This window comes from Alosa sapidissima, chromosome 16 (assembly GCF_018492685.1).
Source record: "Alosa sapidissima isolate fAloSap1 chromosome 16, fAloSap1.pri, whole genome shotgun sequence".
Lineage (NCBI taxonomy): Eukaryota > Metazoa > Chordata > Actinopteri > Clupeiformes > Clupeidae > Alosa > Alosa sapidissima.
The window spans coordinates 26,979,970-27,006,760 of record NC_055972.1 but is presented as its reverse complement, the minus strand read 5'-3'; the positions used below and the strand labels follow the sequence as shown (position 1 = coordinate 27,006,760).

General features: G+C 43.7%; 1 protein-coding gene across 4 annotated transcripts; it reads right to left on the bottom strand.

The window, feature by feature from the left end:
* Positions 1–78: 78 nt before the first annotated feature.
* rrbp1a (ribosome binding protein 1a) lies at positions 79–26,570 on the bottom strand. Of its 4 annotated transcripts, none has more exons than XM_042064973.1 (31): positions 26,385–26,570; positions 23,510–24,268; positions 20,268–20,419; positions 18,880–19,002; positions 16,010–16,162; positions 15,388–15,506; positions 14,964–15,117; positions 12,569–12,707; positions 11,755–11,936; positions 11,216–11,256; positions 9,664–9,751; positions 9,500–9,537; positions 9,060–9,141; positions 8,860–8,897; positions 8,647–8,731; positions 8,508–8,545; positions 8,191–8,263; positions 7,874–7,914; positions 7,555–7,642; positions 7,116–7,196; positions 6,916–7,008; positions 6,718–6,807; positions 6,495–6,587; positions 6,180–6,227; positions 5,920–6,015; positions 5,597–5,680; positions 5,149–5,229; positions 2,968–3,051; positions 2,269–2,367; positions 722–865; positions 79–579 (listed from the first exon to the last, which is right to left on the bottom strand). In XM_042064973.1, exons 2-31 carry the CDS (start codon positions 24,237–24,239, stop codon positions 541–543), a joined length of 3,396 nt encoding a protein of 1,131 aa, XP_041920907.1. In that variant the 5' UTR covers positions 24,240–24,268; positions 26,385–26,570; the 3' UTR covers positions 79–540. The 4 variants fall into 4 exon arrangements, with proteins under 4 accessions (XP_041920907.1, XP_041920905.1, XP_041920906.1 ...); XM_042064971.1 differs by lacking the exon at positions 26,385–26,570 and adding an exon at positions 25,331–25,384 and having other exon boundaries at positions 23,510–24,266; XM_042064972.1 differs by lacking the exon at positions 26,385–26,570 and adding an exon at positions 25,331–25,384 and having other exon boundaries at positions 11,216–11,253; positions 23,510–24,266.
* Positions 26,571–26,791: the final 221 nt, after the last annotated feature.

Here is a 26,791-nt window from a genome sequence, read left to right as displayed (position 1 = left end):
TGTGTGTTAAATTATTGTTAAGCATTTGTTGAATCCTTCTGCCCTTGACTTCATGAACAACAGCAAACAAAACAGGCCTTTAAAGCTACATTGTAGTTTATTCTTTATCAAATTCATACATTTTTGTTACCAGCCAGCTACAGAAAGTAGCAGGCATACAATGTAATACATCATTGTACCTTAACATGTTCCGACTTGTCTCAACCTTTGACAATACAAACGATAAAGTCATTGCACTAGTTGATGTACATTTAACGTACATGCGGTTTCCCTTAACACTGAACCATTGGGGACTTTAAGCAAAGGCAAATTAGGGATATTTTCTGACATGGTCAGAAGTTCATTAATGGAATGTTTGTGTCAACATAAAAAAAAAAAAAGATTTGTAACATTTGTCTACATTTAACAATGAGAAGTTTGTCTTTTTACTCTTTTCCTTGAGTATTAATTAAACTACAGTACAACAAAAATCAACTTGCAGGAATGCATAACTCTGCTCATCTTAAGGCATTTTGGCAACTTGTATAGTGTTTGTCTAACTCAGACAGACGTCCCTTCTTTCACCTCCCCAGTCTCTACCTGAAAGACATTTATTTTTTAATTGTTACATCAGTTTGAACAAAAGCAGCAAATATTTAAAATGTATTATATATCCAGAATGCCTTAAAATAAAGAAGGCTGAGGAAGTATTTTTTATATTTTATTTTTTTAAGTGTGTTACCTTCGCTAGAAGTTGGTCACTGAGGGCCTTGACTGTGTCCTTCTCTTTGGCGAGTTGCTCATGACTGACTTTGAGGAGCTGCTGGAGTTTGGTGGCTGCCTGGCCCAGGTCCTTGGACAACTTCTTTTCCTTCTCCAGACGCTCCTGTGGGCCAAGTAATGACATTTGCGTTAAGCAAAATCTACATGCCAGAGGATCAATGTTGAATCATGTGATTTCTGTTTGGCACAAATATACCGCCGGAGCCATCCAACGCCCATGGGCAGAAATGGCTTTTATGTCAACCGATCAAAATGACTCAAAACGAAGTTAAAATATATAAAACGTTCCCAAATATATTCAATGCTGTTGCCATCTGGTGACTGTAAGGAAAATAAGTTATACGATTAATTTTCAAGCATCAAAGTGGCGCCAGGGCTATTTCAAGTCCTTCATAGATCAAAGACTTTACATTAGCATGGCCTTACCACCACAGCCTGAAAAAGAGTTGCAAAGAACACATGCAGAAAATGTGTTGGCTGGGTCAGAATTCTGTAGGATCATGGCTGAAGAAGCCATCTTAAATCATGTGAAAATCCTTTATATGGCAAATCAGGGGTTTCACATTTAATCACATTTTCACAATTGTAGGCTGTTGAGTTGTATAACATTGGGAATTTTACATCTTAAGAAATGGCTGACTGGATTTTGTGGCTTACTCCCAATAATTATAGATTACCTGATAAAATGTGAAACCTGTTGACTGATGACTGGCCAAAGTCAACAAACTGAATGGGAGTAAAAGTCACATAATCCAACGGTCACATACAAAGGCTTAAACTACCCAGAATGTGTCATACTCAGATTCTAGTCAGAATATGAGTCTGATACTGCTCCACTGGGATGTGATTATGGCGCGCGTTTCAATCGATACAGGGGGTGAATCCTGTAGGAAGAACACCCAAACCATCCTTCTTCTCCACAATTGCACAATTGACCCAAGAGTGTTTTTCTGCATTAAAACAAATCAAATAAGCCGTGGAGACAGTATTTTTCATTGATCAACCACTACAGAGCCTGCTCCGGTATACGCTATAGCTCCAAATCGCAAACAGTGGATTAGCTAAGGGCCATGAGCGAAACGCTTCCCAAATAGCATTTTTTTAACCAGTAATATTGTTCAAAACAGCATCAAACTTCGTCAGTAGACTGTTAATCTTACAGAAGACTGAGATCTCTCACGGAGCATGACGTCTATTACCGGAAGGTAATGCCTTATACGGACTTTCCTTCGAGAGGAGCTGGTAGGGGGACAGTAACTGCCAAGCATATGGTCATTTCTGTATGTAATACGAACATAGTCTATTTACTGTATTGCTAAAGCTACAGATATAACGATACTCCTTGGTACCCCAACAGAAGGGTGCCAAAAAATGGCACTAACAATGGAAACACAAATAATTGCGTACCGTACTGTACCGAACTGAACTGTGGAAACACACCACTTGTGAATTCCATAAAGAATATTCATGTGAATAAAATCCAGGTTCCAGTGAGCGGTGTGCTACCTTGAGTTCAACCACATCCTCCGTGTCAGAGGCAGGCGCGTCCCCTGCGGCCTTCAGTAGATCCAGTTGGGACTGCAGCTCCATCACCGTCCTCTGGGCCTACCCACGCACACACACAGAGATGCAGATATAGCACTAGTCCAACCCACACATGAAGAGAGGCACGGCTATATAATCAGTCCAACACACACACAGACACACAAGGAGAGGCTGAGATATATTGCCAGTCAAACACACAGAGGAGGAGAGTCTGACATATATACCATCAGTCCAAAAACATGTCGCAGGAGAGACAGAGACATTGTTTGTGCAACACAAACGCAGGGAAGGAAGAAACGAAACACACACAGTGGACATACATGTCATTGGAGTGGCTACCCTCTGGCAGGTGTCTGCGCTGTCCTGTGGCTAGACTAATCAGAGGAAGGCTATCTTTACTTTTGAGGCCATCCCACTTCTGAACTTCAATATGCTCCCAGCCCCCTCCTCCTCCCTCTCCTGGGACTAATCCTCATACACTTACTTACACCCATTTCTGTCCTGTTCTTATATGTTGTGTTATATCTTATATGTCACTATGCCTGCATGATGATATTGCCCCTCGGGGATAAATAAAGTTCTTTTGAATGGAATTAAAGCAAAGCAGATACTGGTCAGCGGGTGGTGAGGGCACAGAGGTGGACAGTGGTGGTGGGTTACCTGCTCAAACTCCTCGGACATCTGCAGCCTCTGGCCCTCCTCCCCATGAAGTCTCTCAACCGTAGAGGCCAACTCCGCTTGGACCTGCACGAGAAGTGCTGAGACGTCAATTTGGCGAACACACACAAACACACATAGTCTCTCACGCACGCACACACGCACACAAAAGAAAATACTCATTAGTAAGGCCTCAACCAAACCAAAGACTTAAAAGTTGATAAGTGCAAGCATTTGTGCGTGTTTGTTCCTGATTTGCTTGTTTGAGTTTGGGTGTGGGTATAGGTGTGTGAAAGTACTCATTGAGGGTTAGTGCTCAGTCCAGTCTGCTATGTAAGCAAAAAGTTGAAAAGAAAAAGAAGGAAAAACACAGTGAGAAAGTAGAATAGGAAGACCGGAACCTTTAACTCAAAAAAGAACATGAAGCAGTTAGTGTGAGAAAAAACAGAGTACACCTCCGCTTTCAAAAATAAAGAAATAAATGTGAGCATGCTCGTCAGAGTGAGGAAAGTGCCCGTGGCCCTGTTCACACTGAGTTTTAAAATGCATCTTGGGTAATCGGATCACAGGTGGAGAGCCAAGACACAACAACGTTACACATGTTACACGTTACACAGTGTTGTGCGTAATGTAACTACTTTTTCGGGTAACGTGCTACTACTGAAAATTTGGTAACAAAACGTAGTTTCTTTTTCAATTTGGCGCAACATTACTTATCCCAGAGAGAGATTTGACAGCGACACTGCTTTCTCAGCTGCGCGCTTGTGCAATAGTCATGAGCTCCACACAGTATGTGAGAGGCTGGTAGCATGAAGAGCAATTATGGCAAGCGAGAAGCAGCCAACGCTAACTTTTGAGGAATGGAGGTATTCCCATTACTTCAAACTCGTTGAAACTAAGGGGAGGACTGTGAGTGTAAGGTGTACACTGTGCCCTAGTGAGAAACTTTTGTCCACTGCCGTTAACTCAACGGTCAGCCTATTGATACAATTTGTACTAGCTTTGCATACATTTCGGGGTAGCCTGTTTAATGAAAGAGTATAAGGCTATAAAATAAGCCCTTATGTATTTTGTGTTCACCTAATATGCATAAGATGTATCGAGACTATGTTATTTGATATTGTTTCATAGGGGTTTAGTGGTGGTGTTGAAGCCTATAATAGCCCAATGTTTTCTTGTCAAGTGCTCTGTTTGTGGCATTTTTTATAATAAAGAGCACACAAGAAATACCTGTCATTTCCTCCATAGTAGAACTTTATGTAGGCCTACACATTTAGGAACAGATACTGGGTTCTGCCCAAAGTCGAGCATAAAAGTGACGTAAAAATGTAACGAATAACGTAAAAAGTTACCTTCCATAGAGCGTAACTAAGTAACGGGTTACTTTTTTAAGAGTAACAAGCAAATGCTACTTTTTAAAAGTAACTTTCCCAACACTGTCTGTCAAGCATCTTCAAGGAGGGTGTCTGGCTGACTACTTGAGCTCATATTCAATCACTGCCAATGTCACTTCCTCTAGAGGTTTCATATAAATATATATTAGCATTTACACTACAAAACATATGCGGTAAAGTGAGTCTCAAACGGTAAGCGGTCTGAGTAATTGAATAAAAACGGGTTTTAATGGTTGTCTACACTTGGTAATATTTAGTATTACCTAAGGTCTCCTCTGCATTGAAGCTTTAGTAACTTTAGTTAGTCTCCATTTTGTCGCTTTGGATAAAAGTGTCTATGAATGAATAAATGCAAATGTACATGTACGCTTGTTTTTGGCATTATCAACTTGTGATGCAATCACCCAAGACACATTTTAAAGCCAAGAGTGAACAGGGCCAGTGATGACGAGGGCCGCAGCCACACTAGTGAAACACATAAAGATGGTTAGCATTGTGAACCGACTGTGACGCATTGGACATTTGGAGCAGGTCAGCAGGAGTCAAGAAGAATTTCAATATCTCTAGCTCATGATGTTTTACTCTCTAAGGGAGAGGAAAGGTATTTCCTTTAAGCCTAAAAGCCCACTAAAGTTATATCAACCATACATAATTTATTTATGTTTTTAAATTATTTTTCTTTAATAAAAACTCCTGTTTGCTGTGGTGCCCAATATGTCCAACGCTTCCCAGCAGGCCTTGCAGGGTGCCCCGGCGTGGTTATCGCACCCCAACCTCCGCACGGACAGACCTCAAGCTCTGATTGGCCGTTCTGCTCCTTCTTATCCTCTCTCTGAGTGTTCTCCGTCATCTCACTCAGCTGTTCTCTGACCTGGAATGGGAACCAGGCACTCAGCACACGTATACCCACAATAACACACTCACCACCACTCATAGGGTTTTTTTTTCATCTGTCTTGTTGTCTATCCTCCCTCCCTCCCTTCATTCCTCCCTCCCTCCAGTCTTAGCCCCTCCTTCTAATTAATTTTGTGAACGATAGGAGGATGGTTTCTCCCATTCCTCCATCCTCCTTGAAAAATTAAACATTAATTAGAAAAGAGAGGCTAACAAAATGTATTAGAAGGAGGGGCTAAGATTGGAGGGAGGGAGGATAGACAAAAAGACAGATGAGAAAACCCCAGAACCCAAAGTCCTGTTTCCGCCATAACCCCTCCTGGACACTAGGTGGCGCCACTCACCAGAGACAACTCCTCCCTTTGAGCCTGTGCCTCCCTCTGCGCCACTTCCAGCTGTCGCTGAGTTTCCTCTAACGCAAGCTTCAGCTAGGGAATTTACACAGAAATAACATGAGTAAATATATGGGCACAAAATCATAAAGACACAACTTATGAAATTAAAGAATAAATACATCAGCATATATGAATGGATACATGAGTGATAATTAATGCAGCAATGAATAAATATATGACCATAAATGAATGAATAAACTGCAAAGAATTTCAGATAAGAGAGAAAGAGAAAGAAAAAGAAGGAGAGAAAGAGTAAGAAAGAGATGCGTTACCTGGATCATCTCCTCAGAGTAGTTGTTGCTGTCTGACGTGGCCGACTCCAGCTGCTTCTCCAGCTGGGCCTCCAGCAGCAACACCTGCTCCCTCAGCTGCAACACACACACACACACACACACAAACGTCAAACATGGGCGACACACACACACACAAACGTCAAACATGGGCGACACACACACGTCAGACATGGGCCACATACATATAAAAACATGGGCCACACACACACACACACTCAAGCGCAGACACACACACACACCTGCTCTGAGTCTGCCGTCTCCTCCAGACTCTGCACCTTCTCTAGAGCCTGAGGAGAGAAGGGAGGCAGCACAGTTACACACAAAGGTAAACAAAGCTAAATGGAGAACTGTTCACCCCCCAGACCTTAAGATAACCCTAAAGTATATACTGTACATCTTGATTTATTTCATATCTGAATTTGCATGTGCACGCACGCACTCACACACGCACGCACTCACACACACACACAAAGAACTGATAGTTCTGAGCTTCACAGGTTTTGGATAATACTACATGCAATTTCATGTCATCCACCACACACACACACACACACCGTTTTGAGCTGGTCCTGTAATTCCATGACCTTGGCCTTCCATCCTCGCTCTTCCTCCTCCACGCTCCTCTGCAGGTGTTTCAGCATGCCCTCCTGTGCACCAGACACACACACACACACACACACACACACACTTGAGCCAGCGAACACCATGTCTAAACCCACTGGGATTGACTTACTGTACAAGCTAGCCTAAACATGTTTAAAGGCCATCTGTGTGTACCGTCTCAGCCAGGACAATCCTGTACTGGTCACACTCAGCCTGTAGTGTGGTCTGGCTCTCCTCTGCGACTCGCAACTTCCCCAACACCTCCTTGGGCAGAAAAAAAAGAAAAGGGGTATGAGACCAGATATCTGACACACACACATACCCACAAAGACATCCATGCCAGTGAGGTCCAACCAGAGCTCTGAGGCTTACCTCTACTTCTGAGCTTGGCTGTGGTTCCTGACTTTGTTGCCTTTGGTTTAGTGTATCTTGTGCTTTCTGTGCAAACTCCTGCAACCATTTGGTCTGGAAATAAAGCATGCAAGATGATCAAACAACTACCCTAATGCAGCAAACAGGACACTGAAAGTGACTAAATAGCAACTGAGCTTTAATTCATCGTCATCAGGCACCTCTTCTGTCTGGATATTGATGTGTGGAAAGAGTGAATGAAGAACCTCTTTGGTCTCTGCTTGAAATGCTGTGAACTCTGCCTACAGATAAAAAAATAAAAATTTTCATTAATGATATGGGCCGTAACTATAAACCTCGATTCAACACATTGAATGTGAGAGGATGTGAAGTTCTGGAAAAGAGAGGAACTAGTTCTCAGTCCTGTCAAGTTTAGTTTATTTTTTACTGAAACTGCACTCTAACCAATATATGACTTTGCATAAAGACTCATGTGGTTTCAATCGTAGATCTGCAGTTAGTGCTGCCTTCACAATATCCGCTGCAAACCACACACACACACACACACACACACACACCACACACACCACACACACCACACACACACACCTAGCTTATCTTCTGTGGCTCAGATGTACAAAGAGTGTCAAACTTCCTTACTTTGTCATCGCCCTTTGATTGTTCCGCTTCTTTCAACTTCTGAAGCTCCTGTTTCAGTGAGGTGACCAGTGCATCTCTTTCTGTTAGGCTGAGAGAATGGGGAAACGGCATCTTACAAATCAGAATGAACATCGGTCAACTGAAACACCTTCTTTGACCCCCAATGTAAGCCATGAACCCAAGCATGTGCAGTAATGTCCGTTATGATCGATGAGTTAACAAGCAAAAAGGTGTAAACAAATAACAAACAACAGAGGAGAAGTAAACAAACAACCAAAGAGGAAAAGTAAACAAGTACAGTAAACAATAAGACATGTACCTGCTCTGCAGAGATGCCAAGTCTGCTGTGTGGTCAGGCAGCTAGAAAACAAACAGATATGAGGCATGCATTAGGAGAAATGTAGCCGGACTATGGGCGGAAGGTGACGGACCCTGTGCAGGACATGCAGCAGGTGGACGTGTGTGTGTGTGAGAGTGTGTGTGTGTGTGGGAGTATCTGTGTGTGTGTGTGTGTGTGAGTATCTGTGTGTGTGAGTATTTGTGTGTGTGAGTGTGAGTGTGAAAGTATCTGTGTATGAGAGAGTGTGAGTATCTGTGTGTGTGTGTTTGTTGGAGGGGATGACGACGCAATCTCACAAGATCAGCACTGCTCTTGGCTTGCTTCAGTTCCTCTTCAAGATCGACCACCTGCCTCTCTCGCTCCCTCAGGCTGCAAGCACAATGTGTTCAAACAGGATTTAGCAAAGTGCAGCCATGATGCTCATTCATACCACTACAGTCACTAAGAGTTCTTACATTAGAACTTAAAATTGGGCGAAGCTTGCCAGTGTACATTAACAACAGATGTCAAATCTGAGGGAGTGTGGCTCAGTAAATGGGGAACTGTGGCTGTGTACAGTTTATTAGCTGATAGCCATTAGCTATTAGCTGATGCAAACCTGAAGGACGCCTACCTGTTTTGTAGTGCTTCCAGTTCAGCTTTGCTGTCAGCCTGTTTCAAGAAGACAGTAATGGTGAATGGACTGCATTCATATAGCACTTTCGTTCTCATCAGAGCACTCAAAACACTTCAAGCTAACATACAGTACAAACCTGGCTTGATACACTTGCTTTCTCCTCCTTTACTTGTTGAAGTTCAGCTTCCAGCGATGCTAACAGCGACTCCCGTTCTTTGAGACTATAGAGATGGGGGAAAAAAAAGTGTAAGACGCATTACTTGTGAAAACGAAGTGAAAACATTAACCTGTCAGTTTGACAGAGAACACTTGGGAGGCTGATCGAAAGGGGTAAAGGTCCAACACTTACCTCACCCTTAGTGTCTCCATCTCGCCTGTCATCTCAGCCTGATGTAGTGGGACCAGAGAACAGACTATGAGCCAGACCTCAAAACATGCGACAAAACTCAACTACTGGACTTATAAGGTAAATGTTCTCTGAACGGGCTGAAAAGCAATGTTCCATATTCATTGATAACTTGTGTAGATAATGATAAAGGGCGCACGTACATTGCTGATATTTTTTCTCTCCATCTCTTCTTTCAGACTTCTCAGCTCCTCTGCAAGCGATGCGGTCAAACTCTGCTGGTCTCTGAGGTATTACAAGAAACACTCGTGAGGGTTAAATCTGTACACATGCCATGGAATTCAGACAAAAATGAACACACATGTCATCATCAAAAAAGTGCTGACAGGAAAGCTAATCATTATTTCGTGGATGAACTAGGCTCATTTATCATTTGACCTGATAAATCTGATGACAAATGATAAATCTGTCCTGTCGAGACACATTTATTTTTCCTTGCTGTGTGATATGATGTGGGTGTATCCAATATTTAAGTTGTACACATTTTAAAAGGAACACTGATATGAACAAATATAATAGCTATGACTTCAGCCATGTTGGCAGAAGATAGTTTGAACTGGGAGGAGACACGAGTCATACATACTGGCTAGGGGCTTGTTCGGCCTCTGTAGTGTTTGCAACCTGCAGATAGAGAAGTTCATTAGCACAACTGACAAAATGCATCATAGTGTGCTGCTAGAAACATTAACTTGTAAACAAATAATCCATAAATAAATAAATAAATAAATAAATAAATACTGTACTTACAGCACTAGTGATACTGTCAGTTTTCATTTCCGCAAACTGCTTCAGTTGCTCTTCGAGGGCTGCCAGCTGGCTCTCTTTCTCCTTGAGACTGTGATAGATTTCACACTCACACTGAGTAATACTGATATTAAAGCAATAACACACTCAGAGAACTTTACAGACTTATCTATACAGATAGATCATGGAAGAATGCAGCTTTGAAAGACGATACCAGAGCAACTATTCTCGGTAACACTTTATTTGAATGTGTCGCTGTTACAGTGTACCTACCTAATTAGGTACAGTGGTACAGCCTGTGTAACAACATGTACTATCAGGTAATATCATTGTACTTGCATTATGTATTTGTGGGTACCTACATATAGTTGTTACATTGTAATACTGAGTGCTTTTACAAAACTTTGCCAATTTGCCAAAATTTTCATCAGAGGCAAAGAGCTGACCTGAGACCTGCTGGATGGGGTAAATCTGGTCATGATAGATTTGATATACAAAGCATTCTTAGCTCCAGTCAAGGCCTCATTGTCTTCAGTGTACATGTAACAGCTGTGCTGCTACAACCTTGTTACTCTTTGATACAATGGAATAAACCTATTAAGTGTACCAGTTAATTACTTACATGTACATATGACATGTATGTTATGTCTTCGATGTCTTGGAACAGGTCTACTAATTCACTACATAGTACATATATCAACTGTGTTGGTACACACTTATTGCTCTTTGATACAGTGGCATAAACCCATTAAAATGAAGTGTACCAGTTAAGTACTTACAATTACATATTACATGTATGTTGTGTCATTGGTGTCTTGGAACATGTCTGCCATTACCCTACATACTGTAGTACATGTATCAACTGTGGTGGTACACATTTATTACTCTTTTGGTACAGTGGAATAAACCCATTAAAATAAAGTGTACCAGTTAAGTACTTACATGAACATATTATATACATCCTGTCAATGATGTCATGCATCCTGTAATTGATGTGTTGAAACGTGTCTGCTGTTACACCACGCAGTACATGTGAATTAGTAGACCTGTTCCAAGACAAGACCTGTTCCAGTTTATTCCACTGTATCAAAGAGTAACAAGGTTGTAGCAGCACAGCTGTTACATGTACACTGAAGACGATGAGGCCTTGACTGGAGCTAAGCATGCTTTGTATATCAAATCTACAGTATCATGACCCGATTTACCCCATCCAGCAGGTCTCAGGTCAGCTCTTTGCCTCTGATGAAAATTTAGGCAAATTGGCAAAGTTTTGTAAAAGCACTCAGTATTACAATGTAACAACTATATGTAGGTACCCACAAATACATTATGCAAGTACAATGATAGTACCTGATAGTACATGTTGTTACACAGGTTGTACCACTGTACCTAATTAGGTAAGTACACTGTAACAGCGACACATTAAAATAAAGTGTTACCCTATTCTCCAATAGCTTTATTACATGGATATATAGCTGTATATGTCTTCCAAATTAATGAAAATAAACTTCTCTAAAATCAGATGCAAAAATCATAAAATCTCAGTGTGACACACCTGTTCTTCACCTGTTCCAGCTCTGCTGCAGATTCCGTCTGCTAAAGAGCAAGAAAAAGAGTCAGATTTGATAAGAAAAAATTAAATAAATAAAAAACAATCAGTCTGAGCTCAGTTTTACTGCTCTTTCGCAATATCCAAGTGCCATTTGGATTTTGTCATTAAGATCTCTACATTTACTAATCACATGCTTTTATTTTATTCATCACTTATGGTAAAGGTTAAGCAAACATAAAAACAAAGCACTCTGTTGTGAACTCTCTGATTTAAAAGGCTTGCTACAACTAGCCCACCACTAGCCTGGGTGTGTGGATTTAGTTCAATGTGCTCACAGACATGCCCACGACTAGTTAGGCCCTGGGTGTGTGGATTGGGTTCAGTATGGTCGCAAATATGCTCTCCATCTCTACAGCTAGGCCCTGGACATGTGGATTCGATTTGGTCATGTGGTGCATTCCAGTGAGGTGCTTTGCGGTGTGGTTCGGTGTGGTGCAGCCTGATGCGGTTCGGTACGGTGTTTAGGCTCAGGCCCCTCTCACCATGTGTCCGTCGTCCTCCTCGCGGCTCTGGCTGGCCTCCAGCAGCACATGGATGGAGCCCACCTGGTCCTCCAGCTGGGTCTTCTCCAGCTCAGCCTGGGTCAGCTTCTCCTCCAGGGCCTTCACCAGCACCTCGCGCTCCTCAAGAGCCGCCTCCGCACTCGACACACGCTCCTGCAGGTCTGCAGGGTCACACACGGACAGGGAGGCCAGGTCAGATCACACACTTTTAGTGCTTTCATGTGGCTGGGAAGTGAGAAGGCTCCCACTTTGGAACTCCATACTTTCCAAACATTCACTTGACAACAACAAACGACAACGTTGCTAATGTTCATAGGCTAGCTAACCAGAAGGCGTGATGTTAGCAGTTAAGTAGTTACTTAAAGTTACTCTGGAAAATACTGTTTAATATCACAAATATTATGAGTATAACATAAACAAACAATGAAGTGACTTATTTGGGCATGGAACAAGTCCATTTTTTATCGTCACTAGCACCTTCAAAAGAGGAACTTTGAGAGACAGGCTTCTCTTGCCATGTACAGAAATGTATGATCTTGTGTGTGAACTTATAGAAACTATACACTGAGGGTGACGAAGAATGAGAACCACATGCGTGAGGGAGGAGTGAGACATGTATTGTACACACACACACAGAGGACATTTTTTTGCTCAATAAGAGGAAGGAGCTGATGTGAAACGCTGCATCGCACTTGTGTGTGTGTGTGTGTGTTTGTGTGTACTGTATGTGTGTGTGTGTGTGTGTGTGTGTGTGTGTGTTTCACAGAGCCTCCTGAGGTCCCGTTCTCCTCACCTGTGAGTGTGGTGCCCTCCTGCTTGCCCTGCTCCAGCTGGGCCTGGAGGCTGCGACTGGTGCTCTGGGACGCACGCAGCTCCTCGCTCACCTCCTCCAGACGCCTCTGCAGAGCCTGCTCGCTTGACGCGCGGCCCGCCTACAGGGAGCAGCAGAGAGACACACATGCACACGGTTATGGAGGTATAAAAGGTGCATAAGTCGCGAGCACATTTAACTGCAGATTTTGCATGCGCACACTAAAGTCACAAATGTGTAACAGTCAACTTGAAGCCGTACATTTTTTTTTTTTATCCCTTGTTAACACAAAATAGTGGCTACGGGTTCACAAATCCTTGTTACAGGTACACAAATCCTATCCTGCATCACAACTTCCAAGAGTCATTCACGCGACACTTTTGCTCCAATCGTTGCAGCACAGTAGGTGCAAAAGACATTCACCCACCCGTGTATGGAAAAAAATATATATATAATTTGTGTCTTGTGTGGAGAGTTTCAGTTGTTGTTTTCCTGACAGATACTTTAGCACCACGCAAGGTGATGTAAATCGCATGTGTGCACGCCGAACGAATCGATAGAGAAAACAAGGCAGCCGGACCTGGATCCTGGAAGTTTTTCAGTCAGTCTTGGACACCTGCTGTGACTAATGTGTACTTGGTCAAATATAGACGTTTGCAAGCGTACACACACACGCACCAAACAGGATGCATGTATGTGAGTGACCACAAAAGGTGGTGCTACATGGCTGGGGTGGAGGACACTGAATGAAGTGGATTCATATGAATGTGCTGAGAGTCCACACACACACACACACACACACACACACACACACACACAGCAAATGTGTTGGTTTTCTCTAGATTCCAGGTACATTGAAAAACAATCTCTACTCTACAAAACCAAGCCACACCAATCCCCCTTTCGGAACATTCATTGCTCCATTACTTATTTTTTTTCACATTTTGCATCATATTCATTGTGCAACTTGCTAGAAGTGAGAACCGCCATCTTGTTCCACAAAGTTCCCCTTTTAGCAGAATGTCTGTTCTGTTCCTCCTGACTCATTCCCTCCGGGTGGAGGAAGAATGCGTCAAGGATGTGACGTGAATGAACACTGACTGACTACGACAGGAAGACTAGAGTTTGCGTTCAGAAACAAGAGGAGCAACGTTAAGACCTGTTTTTTTTTTTTTTAAATGACTCAGGAGTGATCTGATCATGAGGAATTGTAAGGATTCTACTAGTATGAGTATGTGCACACACACACACACACACACACTCTCTCTCTAAAAAAGCCTTACAGTTCTAGTTCCAAGTTGGCATGGCAGCAAGAAAGTGACAAAAAAAAGCAAAGAAATGCTGACAAGATTTTTCTTATTTTAGAACCTAAGCCACACTCCGCTGGCAAATGTGCCGTTCTCCTTGGAATTCCATTTCTTTTTTTTCTTTCTTTTTTTTAATCAATCCCTCAAACCGCTTCTGGACGTGCCTCACTGCTCCAGCACGAACACATTCCACATTCATTCCGTTTTTGGAAAGAGTCATGTTCCCCCCCCCCCCCTCCTCCCATCTACCCCACCCCTCGGCTCTGCTCTGGCCCAGCATTCCAGACCCAGCAGCACCAGCAGCAGCAAGGGATCAGTGCAGTGGTGGAGGGTTCCGATAGCATGTTGGACAGCCTCATTAAGGGAGAAGGGGTGGAGGAGAGGTGGAGGAGGGGGGGCAATAAAAAGAAAAAACAAAACAGGATTTTCTTTTCTGTGTTCATTAAATTACATTTACAGTACATATGTTCATTATGCTGACGCTTTTATCCAAAGGGACTAATAATGAGGACTAACGTTCACTGCTGTCTGCCACAGCACCGAAATCAACATGGCAGAGCATCTGACAAGAGTGGTCTGTTTATCAGAGTGTGAAATAGATAGAGACAAAAAGGGCAAGTCTACACTTCTCGCACTGCAGTTAAAGTACATGGTACATAGTATGATGAGGTGCTGGGTCCAGGAATTATCTGAATGTGCGTTTAGCCAGTACATTTACACAATCTCTAAGATGAAAGCATGCATCTTAAAGATGTAGGGAGTTCTACATTATTTACAGTACGTCTGAGACAGAGAGTCTCTTCTGATCTACATGTCGGCAGTATTTAGTTACAACCATAATCAGACACCTGGATCTAATACAGCAAAGCTTCTAAGAGCTTGATTATCTAATAGGGACGTGTCATTACAGGTCTGTAACTCAGCACTACCAAAAAGGGGTACAGCTGAACATCTGTAACCCCTACAAACACTCAGACACACTCACTCACACTCACACTCACTCACTCACACTCACTCACGTAAAAACACACCCCTTGAGCCAACACGGTGTGGCACGTGGCCAACCTCACCTGCAGCTGTGAGAGCTGGTTCTCGGCGGCCGCCACCTTGGCCTCCAGGCCCTTCCTGATGTGCTCGTCGGCCTGCAGTGCCTCGCTCTTCTCCCCCACCTCCTTGCTCAGTTTAGCACACTCCTGCCTCAGCTTGGCTAGCTCTGCATTTTGCCTGGGCAAGACCAAAGCAGTTCCATCACATTACAATTACTCACTGTTGCAGATGTGGTTTTTCATATGATGCCAGAGTGGCAGACAATGGCTTAAGCAAGCTGACTCAAGCAACAGACACAAACACAAACACACAGACAGACATACGCAGACACACAAACACAGACTGAAACACAAATGCAAACTTTCGCCAGAGTGTGAGTGTGTGGAGGGGAGAGGCGGGTCGGCGGGGGTCAGAGAGTGTCTGGATGTCTGGTCTTCGATGACTCACTTGCTCTCAGTCTGGCTGGTGGCCTGGTTGAGGGCGTCGCGCAGGATGGAGTTCTCCTGCTGCAGACGAGCCATCTGAGCACTCGGGCCCTTATCCAGCTGATCCTGCAGACTCTGGACCTGAGGGGGAAGACCATACACGCACAAAAACATGAATATACACAGAGACATATACACCCACACACATGCATATTTATATGCATGGCACACACACACACACACACACACACACACACACAGATATATATTCACGGATATATACACACACACACACACATCTGTAGGCACAATTTCCCCTTTGTTGCAGCACTAAGTGAGTTGGCTAATGTGTTTGCAATTCCCTCTGACTTTTGTTGTCAAGAAACACACAGACACACAGACTGGTCCCTATTCACGTCTTGACGTGACTTAGTTTTTCTGTAATGATTAATCGCCTGCACCTTTTCAGTCACACAGGTGTGGTTGGTGTTTGTGTGTGTATCCGTATCCGTGAATATATATCATTGTGTGTGTGTGTGTGTGTGTGTTTTTCCGTGTATACTTTTGTTTGTTTGTATCCGTGTGAGTGTGTGTTTCCATGTATGTGTGTGTGTGTGTGTGTGTGTGTATGTGTGACCTCTGACCTTCGTCTTGTACTTGTGCGTCTCGGCCATGTGGTCCTGGTAGCTGGCCTGCATGCGTGCCTGCAGCGCCACCATCTCCTGCTCGCGGGCACTGAGCTGGGCAGTGAGGCGCGCCTCTGTCTGTGCCACCTTGGACTTCTCAGTGGACAGCTCCTGCACAGGAGGCACACCACTCCAGCGTCAATCGTCACATTTCTTACGCTTGTCTGTTCAACTAAACTAGGGTTAGCAGTAGTTAGTATACTATCATATTTCTTACTGGTTCAACTAAACTAGCGTAAGCAGTAGTTAGTATACTATCATATTTCTTACTGGTTCAACTAAACTAGGGTTAGCAGTAGTTAGTACACCATCATATTTCTGACCGGTTCAACTAGTACTAGAACTAGTATTGACAGATGCCATAGTAATTCCTAGCTATCGTCTCATCTGCACAGTATCTTAAATGTTAAACCTCTAATGCTGTAGCTATAACTCTGTAGTTTAAAAGTTTAAATGGTAAAATGCTTAAATGTTAATAGATTAAATGTTATTCCATTACTGTAAGTCGCTTTGGATAAAGGTGTCTGCCAAATGAATAAATGTAAATGTGACTAAACTAGAATTAGCAGTAGTTAGTATACTATCTTAACTCTTACCTGTCCAATTAAACCAGATTAGTAATAGCTGTTACGACCCCCTGTGCCCCTTCAGGCCTGACATGGCCATTGCATGGGCAATGCCGCCCTAGCTTGCCCAATTAGCTAATCATACACACCTGGTGAAGGTGTGTGGGTATTTAAGGGGTTGTTCTCTCTCTTGATTTGGGCACTTTTCTGTTCTGGGTTATCGCTCCTCCACTAGCACTTTCTTTCTATCTTGGAGCATCATACTGACTGACATCATACTGACCCACATTAACACACTTGCATACATGCTTTTACTTTCCCCTAGAAATTTTTTGGTAATGGTTATTTATTGCTTTTGGTTACTTTTAAATAAATACTTTATTGGTTAAAGTTATCTCTGTTGTCCCAACTCCCACTTTATGTTGCGGCTTAGAGCCGGGTCGTAACATAAATTGGGGGCTCGTCCGGGATATAGTGAACACTTTGGGAGTCTGGACTGTGGAGATTTTGGGTGAGAAATGTGCTGGTTGTTGAAATTCCCTAGTGGTGTAGCCTAGCTACTTAATATTGATATTGGTCAGAATCCGGTTAGTAAGAGTGCTCCAGCTAGGTTGCTAGCAGCCTCTCCTTCGAAGTACTATTTGTTATTTTGATTTGTTAATGTTCATTGTTTTGAGGGGTAATCCTGGTCGGGGATCTCGAATTCCTGTCGGGGGCACGCTATTCGCGCAGTCTCACTGTGACAAAGTTCATGCGTTAACCAGTCGCCCCGAGGCCGGCAGGCCCTGGAAGACTAGCGAGGTGAAGTTAGTTTCTTTGGTGGTAAGTAGGTACCGGAATTCTATTGAATAACTAAGTGGATTAACATTGATTAACACCAGCAGATTTCTCACTAGAAGTTTGGAGCATAATTTGGGATGTGTATGTGGTAATGGTAAGTGTATGTCAGTTTTAAGTATAGTTTACTGATTGTTTGTTTGTGTAGTAGAGCTTGCTTTCACCCAGTTGAAATCCTTATATTAAACATCACTTTAGATCAGCTCAGGTAGCTATTGCAGAGATGGTTTAATGATTTTCATACTCGAGGGTAGTGAGCACTCGTCTATTTCGAGTGCTCACTACCCTCAGAGGTTAAGTTACTTGTTTGGAGGTTTGGTGAAACCACATGTAGCCTAAGCCAGGGTTGGCTAGGATTTGAAGAATGACTTTGGTAAACTTGCTTGGTGCAAGTAGTCATTCATGTGTGTAAGTAACTTGGCCCGTAGTTGTGTAGAACAGTAGAGAAGCTGTTACTTTTAAATAAATACTTTATTGGTTAAAGTTATCTCTGTTGTCCCGACTCCCTCTTTATGTTGCGGCTTAGAGCCGGGTCGTAACATAGCATGTTTCATTTTTTCATACTGTTTCTACCGTTTCTAGTAATCATAAGTATATAAATTACATTAGTATATGGCAAAAGTCTCATTTATGGCTGCCATTCCTATGCCCTTATAAGGATAAGATTGGTTTGTTGTCAGCAAATTGTCACTTTACCATCTTCTTAGAAGACAGACACAACAACCTCCCATGTGACTGATTACATAATAGAGGTTGTACATGGCCTTCCCTGCGTTGAGACCTCCCATGATTCACTGCAAACATGTGACCTGTCACAATTGTTGAAGTACCGGAGAATCATAAGAGCTCTGTGAGTGAGTTCAGTTGATGTCTGAATGCCTGCCTTGTATGTGTGCTGACCAACTGACACACTCGTCGTAACAGACAGACTTCTACCAGCCTGAGCTCAGTGATTCATCTCAGTGTGATGTATGTGTGACCGGTGAATTCTGTGGGGATTACCGGCATGTGAACACAAGTGGCTGACCAACACATCACTAAGATAAATGTAGTAATGTTGACCACTGCAAGAACATGTCTGTGAGAACCATAACATTATTTGATGAGGATAACAAAGTGCATATTGACAGCATGCAGGGCTTAGCTCATCCCTTTACCCCACAGGAAGGGATTGTAACTATGTGAACATAAGCAGCTGGTGTACACATACCCAAAGAAGACAAGAGGAAATGGACGCTGTTGATTACTACAAGGATGTGACTATGAGAACTGTACATTTCCTCGTTGAAGGACAAAAATGTAGTTTAGGGGAACTTTGGGGGAAAAAATGGATGGATGCTGGACAAGTGACTATGAAGGCTGTGTGTGTGTGTGTGTGTGTGTGTCTGAGAGAAAGTAGAATCTAGTCCTCCCCCCCCACCCCACCTTGGTCATCTCACGGAGGCGGTTCTTGGCGGCAGTGGCGTCCTGTTGCTCAGCAGTCAGCTGTTTTTCACGTTCCTCCAGCTGCTTCTTCAGCACTGCCACGGGGTCGCCCTTCTGAGTGGCCTGCAGGGGGCGACACAAACCCAAAAGGGCATTTACATTACATTACATTTGGCTGACGCATTTTTAGCCAAAGCGACTAACAACATGGTAAACAGTTTAAGTTTTAGAGCAATTCTCAACAATTTTAGGACAATTTGTTCAACAATTTAGGACATGAGGGACCACACGCCAACACCACAACATGGTCCTGAAACTGATGCCAAGCAGTTTGATAATAAATAAGGCATGTTTTGTGTTCCTGTGTAAACAAGGTGCTCCCAACACCCAGATCATTGGTTTGATAGCCAGGGAACACATATGAAAGGGGATGTGTGTACAGTGGTTGCACTGGCTAAACATGAAAAGAAAGTTCAACAGCTCTTGAGGTAATGTTCTTGTTCTATGATGTCAGATAAGTGAGATTTAGATAAGAATGTCCACAAAGTGGCTGAATGGCAAATGTCGACAGTTTAGAGCTCTCCATAAGAGAACCATTTGGCAAATTGTTTGTCCTTAAATGTTTCCTATGGCAAACAGTCACTATTTACCCGGCTGACTGTTTTGAGTGACTGGCTACAGAGTTGATTGATCGTGTCTGAGTAAGTGATTGATTGGGCTGTGGCAGTGCAGTGCAGTCTGTGAACTGTCTGTTGTTTGCTGCTTAGCAACAGGGCCACTGTAAAGGGGGCAGTAGAATGGGTGGGTGGAGCTCTGGAGAAAAGGGGAGGAAATAGTGGATGTGTCTTTGTGGCAGAGACAACTGATGAACCTAAGCTAGCAATAGCAACTATAACATTTTAAATGAATAAGTGTTGTTTCAGTGAAATGGTGATTAGTTAGATATCATTAAAGGCATGGATGTTTTAGGTTGGCTTATAACAATATACAAGTTTAATCAAAGTCCTTAGCTGCTAACTAGTTAGCCCAGATTAATAGCAACGTTCCTTTTGCTACCTATTCACAACCCATTCCTGTGTGAACGTTAGCTAGCTAGCTTGCTTTGTTAACAGACAAATTTAATTGGCATATAGGAAAGATGCTGCCTATATAAGAAGATCTGGATGTCCTGATATGGGCAAAGATGGTAATCGGATCTCTTTATATGGGCAAAGATGGCAGCCTTTGGGTCTTTTTTGTAGGTGAACTTCAGAGGTCTATAGAGAATGTGTGTAGATCTGTGGAGATATTGGGTGGAGTTCAGTTCAAAGTGGGTGAGATTTTTGGAGAGAGGGGGTGTCCTAAGACAGTAAGTGTAGATCTGTAGAGGCATTTTGACGCCTCCTCACCGTATGCCAGGTTCCAACTCCAGACTTCTCGCTCAGGATCTCAATGAGCTGCTGGGCCTCCCCCTCGCTGAACATCATGCTCTTCACCGTGGAAACCAGCGCCTTGTAGGGCAGGTACAGGGCGGCGTCCACCGAATCTGTTGCCACGGCAGCTGCAAGACATCAAAAAACATTCACATCATACTTCCAAATTGTGCTGGAAACACAACTTGGTCAACAGTGCTGGTTTGCAACTTTTCTGCAGACTTCACTTCACGTAAGTTTTTCTCACACTCTTGTGAGTGCATGCTTAGTGCTGTAACTTTTGAGGTAGACACACACACACACACACACACACACACACACACACAAAGACTGGCAGAGGGCCTCTGAAAGGGACTGGGGTGGAGAAGGAGAAGGCTGCTCCTGTTCCTCTGCAGACGTTACCTCAGGCTGCCTAGCGCGAGTGACTCCCCCTGCCAACCACTGAGCTAAGCAGCTTCCTAACCACACGCAGGGTAGGCAGGCAGGCAGGAGCCAACCAGCTACAGAGGCATTACATCCTCATAAACATACTCGATCCTTGTGAACGGAGCATTCACTCATTCGCTACAAAGTTATTCACTATATAGAACACTATGTAGTGAATGAGGGCATGTTCCAAACACAGAATTTGAATCTCATAGTAAGATTCTGATGATACTGTCAAAAGTTTACATACAACTTATGTATCCCAGTTCTGTTTCCCATTTGAAATCTACCTGTTATGTTATGGAGTTAGTAGGCAAACTATTGGCCTACTGATGGCCTTCTGTGTTAGTCCCAGTGCATTAGTGTGCCAATGTGGCACATGTGTGATCCTTGCTTGGTTATTAGCTATGTTGAGGGCGGCGGCAGCGTCTTATAAACCACACGGCAGCCAGAGTACACCCTCAAAAGTGGCCACCAAGAAGCTATAATCATCAAACCCGCCCTTGTTTTGGAGCCTTGATCCCAGATGAGGGGCCTGTTGGCAGAGCGAGCCTGACAAAAACCAGCACACGCCAAAAACCACAGCTAAGCACTTAGGTGAAGTGGCAAGACATGCGCCGCCTCCTCCACTCACCAGGCTGCTAGGGTAATTAGCCAGCGCTAACAGGATGGAGGCTAAAGGTGGAGGCAGCAACACCACTGTGGCCGTAGCAGCAACAGCAGCAGTAGCGTAGACTGGCATGGGCAAAAGGGGGTAAAGTGGCACAGTGGCACCAGACAGAGATGGTACACTGGGCAGTGCTGAGATGTGCTCATTGTTGGGGCACTGGAGGCCTTTGTGGTCTAACACAACAGGGCAGTTGAGCGAGAACACAGTTTAGACAAGGCCCAGACACTAGCGGAGGAACGGGGAGCCCGGCTCCTCCTCCTCAGCCGTGAAAAGGCCAGGGTTTCTTTGCCAAGCTTTGCTCACCTGTGTGTGTGTGTGTGTGTGTGAGAGTGAGTGAGTGAGTGAGTGAGTGAGTGAGTGAGAGAGAGTGTGTGTGTGTGTATATGTGTGAGGGAGTTCTCCACAGTACTTCGTTCCCATGGGCACGGTTCCATCAGAGGCTTAGGATGCAATACCAGAGAACAATTCAGAAGGAAAAAATGTCTTACTGGAGTTGTGAATCAACCAGGCAAAAACTACTAGGGAAATGTAGAAAACCTATGCGTGGAAAAACACTCATGCAAGCACAAACCAGGCTAAAGTGTGAACTAATGACTTTTCACTGCAAGTAGAGAAAGTTGAATTTGACTTTAGACCACAATCAAAGTGTGTTTCCATTCCAAGATCATTATTCATTGCAAGCCCATTTTAAACAAGACTTCTGCTCACACCTAAATGTTGATGCTGTGATCACCATTTATGTCATTAATAGCACTGCTTGTAAAAACTACCACATAGGTATAGCTATGCAGATTGAATGAAAAACTTTGTCCAGTCTTTCAATGTGTAGCATGCATTTGATCAAGCAAGGCACTACCAAAATGTAAATCATGGAAAAAAAATGGATGCAAGTGGAGCTTTGGTGTACGTTTACATTTAGAGTTGTAGACATCACAACCAATCTTTTATGCATCTCTTTCTGACGGTAACAACCACCTCTCGATGAGTCCTCCCGAAACTTATGTGATCACAATTACATGCACTGCTGGTATTTTAAGACTTTTCAACACCCCAGAAGTTCAAGCAGTTATCTCTGCATCTGGCAATGCTGAAAACAAACCCCCAGCACACACAGACTCACAATGATGGATTCACTCTGGGCAGCTTAGAGAACAGTCTGTGTTTTGGCTAATGCTGTTCCTGCTCAAAGGGGTCATTTCCATTTTCTCCAAAGGGCTAATTTTAACTACTAGATAAACATCAAGCGTGTCCATCAAACACTTAGATCTATCCACACATGGGGCTATCAATGGCACAGACTGTATCCTGTTATTCATCAAAGACTACCCAGTTTTGGGACAATAACTCAACAAAAAACTTCATACAGTCTAAATATACCCCATGTATCCAAAATAATACAGGGGCTATTCATATCAAGTCATGTTATATCATAGAAATGCTGTTGAAAGAGGCAAACTAATGGTACTGACAGGCTACTCTACAAGTCCCTCTTAGTCAATGTGACAATGTTGTACTTGTGCGATGCTTGCTGGTGCACATAAACAAACAGACAAACACACCACCACCATTACAGAAGCAGCCTGAAGAGTCCATTGTTCCCTGCACATGTGGGCCTAGGCAAGCGCACTGTGGTGGGGCTGGAGGTGCACATGTATGCTCACTGAAAGCAGTCCTTTTACTCTGCTGTATCAGCACACACACACACACACACACACGCGGTCAAGAGACCCAGACAGTGCATGAAGCATGGTTGTATGTGTGTTTTGCTCATTCCATAAAGGTTCATTTCTCCTATCAGTTGTACAGTATATTACATAATACTCAGACCACCACTCGGTGTGAGAATGGAGCTGCCAAAAACAAAATATGCTTCTTCCCTCTGCCATTTCAGCACTTTTACATCCAAATCTATAGTTCTTTGAAAAACGAAAATTTTCTGTGCCAATATGGAAATAATTTTTGTTTGTTTAGCATTTGCTTCATATATGAGCGAGAAGTAAGTCCACTCCACCCTATTTTATTGAGGTAAATGCAAATGAGGATGTTGACTTTATTATTATTATTATTATTATGAACCCTGCTATTGACAAATAAGGGCCAGAGGACAGGTAACATTGCTCACCTGGCTCAGCCTTCTTCTTGGAGCCTCCCTTCTTCTTGGAAGGGGCCTCAGCTTTGGGCTCTTCAGCTTTGGTGGGCGCAGCAACAGCAGGGGCAGCTGGAGGGGCACTTTTCTGGGCGCCCACTGGGGGCACTGCCATTACGGGAACCTCTTTGACCACAACCTCGGGCTTGGCGGGAGCGGGTTTCGGGGCGGCGGCCTGCTGGGTTTGGGCCGGCTCCACCTTGGCAACCTTCTTCTCCTTCTTCCTCTTGTCCTTCGGGGAGGGGGCTGCGGGAGCCTCAACCTGAGCAGCGCGGGGGGGTGCGGCCGACACAGACGGGGCAGGGGCAGCAGCGATGACCGGAGCTGGGGCCGGAGCGGCAGCCAAAGGGGCAGGGGTGGGCGCAGGGACCGGAGCCACCACCACAGGCTCGGGAGTTGGGGGTTCGGCGGGCGTCTCGGCCTCGCTCAGGTCAGGTGTCGCGGTGTCCGTGTCGGGAAGCTTCCCGTTAGGCTTGTCGTCCTTCTTCTTCCCTCGGCTTCGTTTGTCCAGCGCCTTGTCCTTCTTCCTCTTGTCCGCCCGCTGGGGCTGGATCTTATTCAGCTCCTGCCTTTGCTTGGCCAGGGCCTCCTCGTACGACGTCTCCTTCATGGAGAAGGTGGAGACCAGGGCGATACCGATGGCCGAGATCAGCATGAACCCGCTGAAGACCATGATGCCGAGCGTTTGGGGGTCATAGATGTCCATGACTGCCACTTCAATGTCCAGTAATGCCTGTTAAAAAAAAAAAAAAAGATGTCAGAAATTAAACGAAACGGCCTGCAATTACACAGAGCTTTAAAAGCAAGAGTCATCAGTACTGGAAGTAATCCTTAATCCTAAATATAATCTATAAGCATACAGCTTGAGGATATCACTGGCCTAAATACTTAACCAAGATGTCATGCAGTGGCAAATTGAGCCATTATCTGAAAGATCTTTGGTTTCAGTTCAGAGTCCAAACACACCCTACGAGCGGTAATCACATCCCTCCCCCTGCTTCACTTTCATTCAGGAATACGTAAGACACCGTTGCCATAAAGCCATAGACACATATATTTGTATACTCTTCACAAGCACGCTACATTTTTGCCAAGTCGCACAACATTTTAGTAGAAACCAAGAGGTGCATCAAAATTCTTTGGTTGGCACCGGGAAGCCATGCCAACACTGGGTGCCATTCTGTAAAAATAGAGCCAAGACCTAGTCTCCTTCAGCCCTCTAACAGAAAACAGATGTATGGGGCAAATAATACATACAGATTACACTATGCCCACACTAGCCTCAGAATGCTGACTTTTAGACAGAGGTGGGCCCTTTGTAGCCCACCTCCACCCACCCATAACAAAATTTAACCATAGTTGGCACAATCCCCAGAGGCACATTTCTGCCAAGCAATTCCAGGCTAAGTCACTCTTTGCTTAAGAGGCACTGCATTTTCCAGTAATATGCCCATCAATGAATTGTTGCTATGTGGAAAGTCTTGGGTGTAAGATAACAATGTAAGATAACAATGTAAGATAAAGATACAAGCAAGCTCACTATGGTTTCCATAGTTAGGAGTAGCTTTAGAGACAAGAATCTCCAGTCCAGAGACATAAAGGGAATAAGAAATACTTCTCTATACAAGCTAAACTGAAAGATACGGTGCATTAGTAATCATACATATTAATATACCGTACATAAACTGGATAAGATTGTATGCATGTAGCGGTTAAAAGTACACACCAATGCTCGTCTTTGTAAATGAAAGGGGAACTGGCCAAAGGGAAATAAGCAATGAATGAATTATGACGCACAAACAACTGCGGCTTTCTCCCAGTCACTTTGCTTCGCATGATGTTCACGATCTTGGGACCCTTCTGCTAAACTTTCTAGTTTGCATCCGGCTGCCTTTCTGAGCTCAGAAAGTCAACTGCAGCACAAACGCATAAAGGCAAAAATCATACAACACTGATACAGTCCCGGTTTCCTTTCATACACTGTCATCTTATGTCTATTGCATTAGCGATGATTGCATCCTTAAAGTTAATGAGATGTAGTCTACACAACAATCTTGAAAACAAACGAACTTTTTACCCCAAAAAATAATGAACTTGAGGTCAAGATCGTGTTCAGTGTCGCAAGCTGGTCACGGTAAATTTTAAGCTGACGTTGCCTATCCCAGCTCGCCCCGCAAGTAACGTTGGAATAACATCAACTCTTCATTAGTTTTCATGAATCAATGCGCGCATAGCCTATAGTCTCTTTCTTTCTGTCTTTAGTCCATCAAGGTGTATACTTGTTGAGGAAAAGAAATCAGCAGCTATCTTTGAGTGATACACCAAGTTAATTCAATGAGACAGCCAAGGAACCATAGTGCCCCCGATCAAGCTAGCCCACTGGAACCTGTGATCAGCATTCATTATCAAAGACATGGACGAGCTAGCATTAGCAAGACTGCTATGCATAATAATTTATCATATCTGATTTGTCTAGAGAAGAACCACAATAATAGTGCACGCAAACAATCACAATAAATCACTTAGTTAATTAACAGTGCTAGCTGGGCTCGCTAGTCAGTAAGCTAGTGGTCAAAGGCATCAGAAACTCATCAAATGGCAGGACGCCTGTCCCATCATCAGCATCTATGAACGGTGGTTTAACAACGTTACTGGCTGCTGGACCCAAATAAAAACCAAACCACAACTAAACTGTCTTGTTAGCCACCTAGCCTTCATTGTCTATCGCATATCCTACTAACATAGCTTTGGATAGATTACCCTAACTGGCTACTAAGATGGCAATAATCCATTAAGAAATCGTATAAACGTGGTCAGAAAACTGACCGGCATAATCGTCTTTCTACAAACCTTTTTTATTTTCTGCACACGTCAGTCCGATCAGGAAAACCGAAAAGCTCCAGCGATGTTTAAAATATTTTTCTCATCCAAAGTGAAATATGTGGCTATCCCAAGGCTCAGGCTCTGTCTCGATGTCTCCCTGTATCCGTGGTCTGTGGAGTCGTGGCACTTTCTGTGAGCTGGCACAACGCCGGGTCCGTGGCCCACTGACTATTAAAACAGACTATATCTAATTGGTTAGAATATAATCACTCAGTCGCATGTAGCCAACCAAGTCACCGATCTCCAGACAGTATGAGATATGCGGAAGTCTGCGCTAGTAATACTGGGAGCTGTAGTTTTTCTGTTTATACCAGGAGGAATGTACTTTTATGGACCATGCATAAAGATACAAACTACATCATTGACAACCACATT

Bases quoted from the DNA above. Each gene is read 5' to 3' on its own strand.
- rrbp1a (XM_042064971.1), bottom strand. From the start codon at position 25,369: ATGCGAAGCAAAGTGACTGGGAGAAAGCCGCAGTTGTTT. The intron at 8,898-9,059 runs GTACGTGCGCCC...CCACTACATCAG, and splicing joins AGAGAAAAAATATCAGCAAT to GCTGAGATGACAGGCGAGAT. The intron at 3,052-5,148 runs GTCTGTCCGTGC...CTTCTCGTGCAG, and splicing joins ACGGCCAATCAGAGCTTGAG to GTCCAAGCGGAGTTGGCCTC.